Source organism: Antrostomus carolinensis, unplaced genomic scaffold (assembly GCF_000700745.2).
Source record: "Antrostomus carolinensis isolate BGI_N321 unplaced genomic scaffold, ASM70074v2 scaffold7622, whole genome shotgun sequence".
NCBI lineage: Eukaryota > Metazoa > Chordata > Aves > Caprimulgiformes > Caprimulgidae > Antrostomus > Antrostomus carolinensis.
The window spans coordinates 24307-28513 of record NW_010298879.1 but is presented as its reverse complement, the minus strand read 5'-3'; the positions used below and the strand labels follow the sequence as shown (position 1 = coordinate 28513).

The 4207-nt window shown below is 41.1% G+C and overlaps 1 protein-coding gene across 3 annotated transcripts in view; it reads left to right on the top strand.

The window, feature by feature from the left end:
* Positions 1-4207, top strand: part of CCNT2 (cyclin T2) — a 22990-nt gene that overhangs the window by 16411 nt on the left and 2372 nt on the right. For all 3 annotated transcript variants that reach the window (XM_029083650.1, XM_029083649.1, XM_029083648.1), the window contains 4 exons: positions 365-410; positions 1724-1887; positions 3709-3779; positions 4011-4207. The exon at positions 4011-4207 is cut by the window's right edge. In XM_029083650.1, coding sequence (XP_028939483.1) covers positions 365-410; positions 1724-1887; positions 3709-3779; positions 4011-4207 — 478 coding nt within the window. The remainder of the gene's footprint in view (positions 1-364; positions 411-1723; positions 1888-3708; positions 3780-4010) is intronic.

Below are 4207 nucleotides of genomic sequence, written 5' to 3'. Positions count from 1 at the left end.
GGCTTTAGTGACTGCCTTGCTGCAGTGCGAGGGTCTGTAGGGGTGAGCTGGGAGGGAGGGAGGGGGGCAGGCGTCCTCGGAGAGAGCGCTCTGAGGGGTGAGGCCTGGGCAGGGTAGAGCAGCCAAGGGAAACCGTCCTGTGGGCTGTGCAGCGGGAGGGTGGTGAGTGGAGCGACTGGTTACTGAACGTAACGGGCTCTTCTGTACCTCGGAAAGGATGATTTTGAAGGCTAGTTAGCAAAATTCAGATCAGTTCTGTGAAAATACCAAGTGGTGCTTTTGGATGGTAAAATGGCTTTAATTTTGGAATGAAGCTGATGAGTTAGTGCAGAGACTTAACCTCTCCGTTTCTCTTTTCTTACAGCAAGCAAGGATTTGGCACAGACATCCTATTTCATGGCTACCAACAGGTTGTTATCCTGAACCTCTTTGTTGCACTGTTGTAGCACACTATAGCTTCCTTTACTGCAGGGCCCCCTCCATGTGTCTTACCCTTGTTGCAACAGGCGAATGGGCCATCTCCAGTGGTGGTACCTTCCTGCGTGCAGTGCGGTGTATTGTACAAGGGCCTGATGGCACAAAGGGGTTAAATGCACAATGAGAAGTGTAGTGGTGCTTTCTGATGACATTTTCTCGATTGTGAGTGCATAAGTCTAAAATTGGTAGCCTGAATAGCAGCTAAAGATTACAAAGAGCTAAACTTAACCTAGAAATTCGAGCATCTTGGTAAGTACAAAACTATTTTTAGTTTACACTTGTAGTTAATGGCAGTTTTCTCTTAACTTTAAATATAATGATCCAATCTTAATTATAAAATTGTAGTGAGCCTAAGATCTTTCCAAATAGCTACTTATGATTTTCAGATAGACTAGTAGTAGTCCAATGTTCTTCCTTTTAGAAACAGCTCTTTAATCTTGATATATAGTTTTAAAACTTTACGTACTTACATGAATTTAAAGTTACAGGATTCCAAGTGGGGATTGTGTTACATGGCCTGCTGGAAAGATGGAATTTGAGAGCAGACTTTAGTCTTCATTTTTCAATTACTCCAATTTACTTTTTGCAAAACAACTTTGAGCTTCATTTAATAGGATTACATTACATGTAGATAGTTTGGGGGGCGGGGGGGGGGTTTAAGCAATTACCTGCTTATTAGAATTCCTCCAAATAAATATTTCTTGATGGGCAAGGTTCTGTATTTGAAAAGCCGTGAAACTGAAGCAGTATCTTTGTGCTGCTGCCAGCTGGAAGCTGAAGGCGAGTTCAGCAGTATCGCAGATCCAGGCCTAGTGAAGGTTAAGCCCACAAGTAGTTCACTTGGCCTCTCTGGAACTGTTGGGTACCTTCTTCCAGTTGTGTCATTCAGAGACTGCGTCATCAGCTGTGTGGTTTTTACTGTAGAATTTTAATTGACCATATTATACTTCTTTCTTTTTAGTACTTAAGTACAGTAGAATAACTGGTAAATTTAATTACTGTTCATCACGCTTTTTATAGCAAAAGCAAATTAAACTTTTCTACCAGATAAATGCCCTGCCTTTTGTTTTCTTAAGGCAGTAAGATATCTTATGAATGTGATCAGAAAAATGTTCCATGAACTAATGTTTAACTGCTGTTGTTTGACAAGTTATCTAATTCTCTATGTTAATGGTTGATTTGTTTGGGTTTTCTGTTTTACATGTTTGATTTCCTTTGGTTCCTCATTATGAAATTTGTGCAACAGTCTCCACCTGACTACATTCTGTCTTCAGTACAAGCCTACAGTGATAGCATGTGTGTGCATTCACTTGGCCTGCAAGTGGTCCAACTGGGAGATCCCAGTATCGACTGATGGAAAGCACTGGTGGGAATATGTAGATCCTTCGGTTACTCTAGAGTTACTAGATGGTGAGTCACACTGCCTTTTCATATCTGGAAATTCAAGGGTTTATTAATGTAAAAATGGGAGCATAAGTATAGGAAAAGCATAGCTTGAAGGCTAAGTTAAGTCTCACTGACTTCACCTACCAGATCCTTGGATGAGAGAAAGGTATAGGAGAGGGGAGAACTCTGGAAGACAAACTAGTTCTGAGACCCCTTTCATTTCATCCTGTGAGCTGGGACATCCACTGACCTTTTGCAGGTGCAGGTTAGAATCTTGCTTTTAAGTGCTCTCCAGAACCAGGAAAGAGATGGAGATGTACCAGTGCAAATCCAAGCAGTCCTGATCATTTTCTGTGCCTCACTTGTCCAAGGTCATGGCTTCACTGTCACTGAAACAACTGTTCTTAAGGCTGTACATGAAATTGCCATGCCATGAAGGTATTTCTGTGTAAACAATTGGGTATAGCTTATCATCCCTCTGACTCCTGTAAAATATTTTTTTTTCTTGTTAAACAGCTTCTTTCCAGAAGAAAGCACATACCTAGAAAACCATATACTCACAATTTACTGTCTTTTGAAATAGAGCTTATTACAGTGGAGTCAGAATGTAAGGCCTCCATACGCTGCTGTAGTGGAGCTGCTAACTTCTGGGCTCTCAGATGGGTGTATTGGACTTTGCTGTTAGTTCTAGAGGGAGACAAATTTGTTCCAGAGGAGTTGGCGTGGCCCAGCGTAGCTCCCCAGGGCCTGCCTCTTACCTCTGCTGAGCTTTTATTTCTTAATGGCAATATTATTTTTTTTGGAAGTGAAAACTTGAGTAGATTGAGCTTGAAATTGCGAGTTCAAATGTGTCCGTCTTAGGAGGCTTCTTTAAGTTGTATCTGTAGTTTCAAACACCACCCTGCCTGCCTTCTGATCTGGCTGGTGGTTTTTGTGTTTGGTAAGCATGCATCACTTTGATTATTTTAAAATCCCCCAAGATGTGTGCTGGGAGCTCATGGTGAACACCGCTTAATTCTTCAGGCAGTTGTGGAGCTGCTGTGTGTAATAGACTCGGGCAGACCAAAGCGCTGAGGCAGTTTTGGGAACAGCTTAGTTTGTAACTTCCTCGTGGAGCCGTGGAGAAGCCAGTTATTCCAGACCTGCAAGAGATCGACTTTTGCATTCAAATTCTGACTGTACCCAATCATTTTTAGCTTGTGAGGAAAATTAAATTTCAGTGCAAAGTATTTTTATTTGCAGCTGACAAGAGCAGAGGCCCACGTTTCCTTGTGGACGTATAAATAGCAAGAATCTTCAGGTTTTTTAACACACCCAACTACTTTACCTTGAACACAAGTGAATCAAACTGTTGTTTAAAGCAGAGTGCTTCAAAGGGTCTGATGGCTGATTTTTGTTCAGAGCTGTTGTTGGTTGTTCCTGAAGTTTGGTGGAATGACTGAAACGGTGACTGAGAAATTAATACTTTAAAGGAAGCTTAACTTCATACAGGAAATACCCAAGCTCAATGGCAAGTGTGTTATTTTAGGAGCTATTGTTTGTACAGATCAGTCTAGAAATTTTTAGTGGAACAAACCCAGGTTCTGCAAGAGTAAAAATAAAAACTTAAATTCAAACCTGATTTTTTCAGAATGCATATAGTGGTCAGAAGTCTGCCCTAGTGAAATGCTGTAGGGTTTTTATTGTTCAACACTTGTCTAAGAACATTCTTTATTCAATATCATGCACAGGCTCTAGTAACTACTGCAAAAGCTGTATGCTGTTAGTCTAGAAAAATGCTTAAACTTTAACCTGCTTATTCTAGAATCAGATGTAAGAAATGGCTTTGGTTTTTTTTCTGCCCAGAGCTAACTCATGAGTTTCTGCAGATACTGGAGAAAACGCCTAGCAGGCTCAAGAGAATTAGAAATTGGCGGGTAAGAAATTTTCCTATAACAGTGTCTAGCAAAAAGAGATGAATTTCTAGAATTATGAACCAAGGGCAAAGGTTTAGTTATATCTTCTTTGTTCTTTATTCCTGCAGCTGGGTTGGGAGGGGGTGAAAAAACCTTGAGTCAGCTTTTACCCTCACCTTTGAGCTAAATTGGAAGATACCGTACGAGTGTTTTTAAGCTGTGTATTTTCTCATGTCTTTCCTTTTTGCTTAGGCTAATCAGGCTGCTAAGAAACCTAAAGGTGATGGACAGGTATCTGAGAACTCGCTTCTTGGTTCATCTTTGGTCCAGAATTCCATTTTGGTGGATACAGTTGGTGGTGTAGCTGCAAACGCGAGTTTCCAAAAACCATCAACATCATTTCCTGCACCGGTACCTCTGACCTCAGGAAGTATTTCTGTTCCAGACAG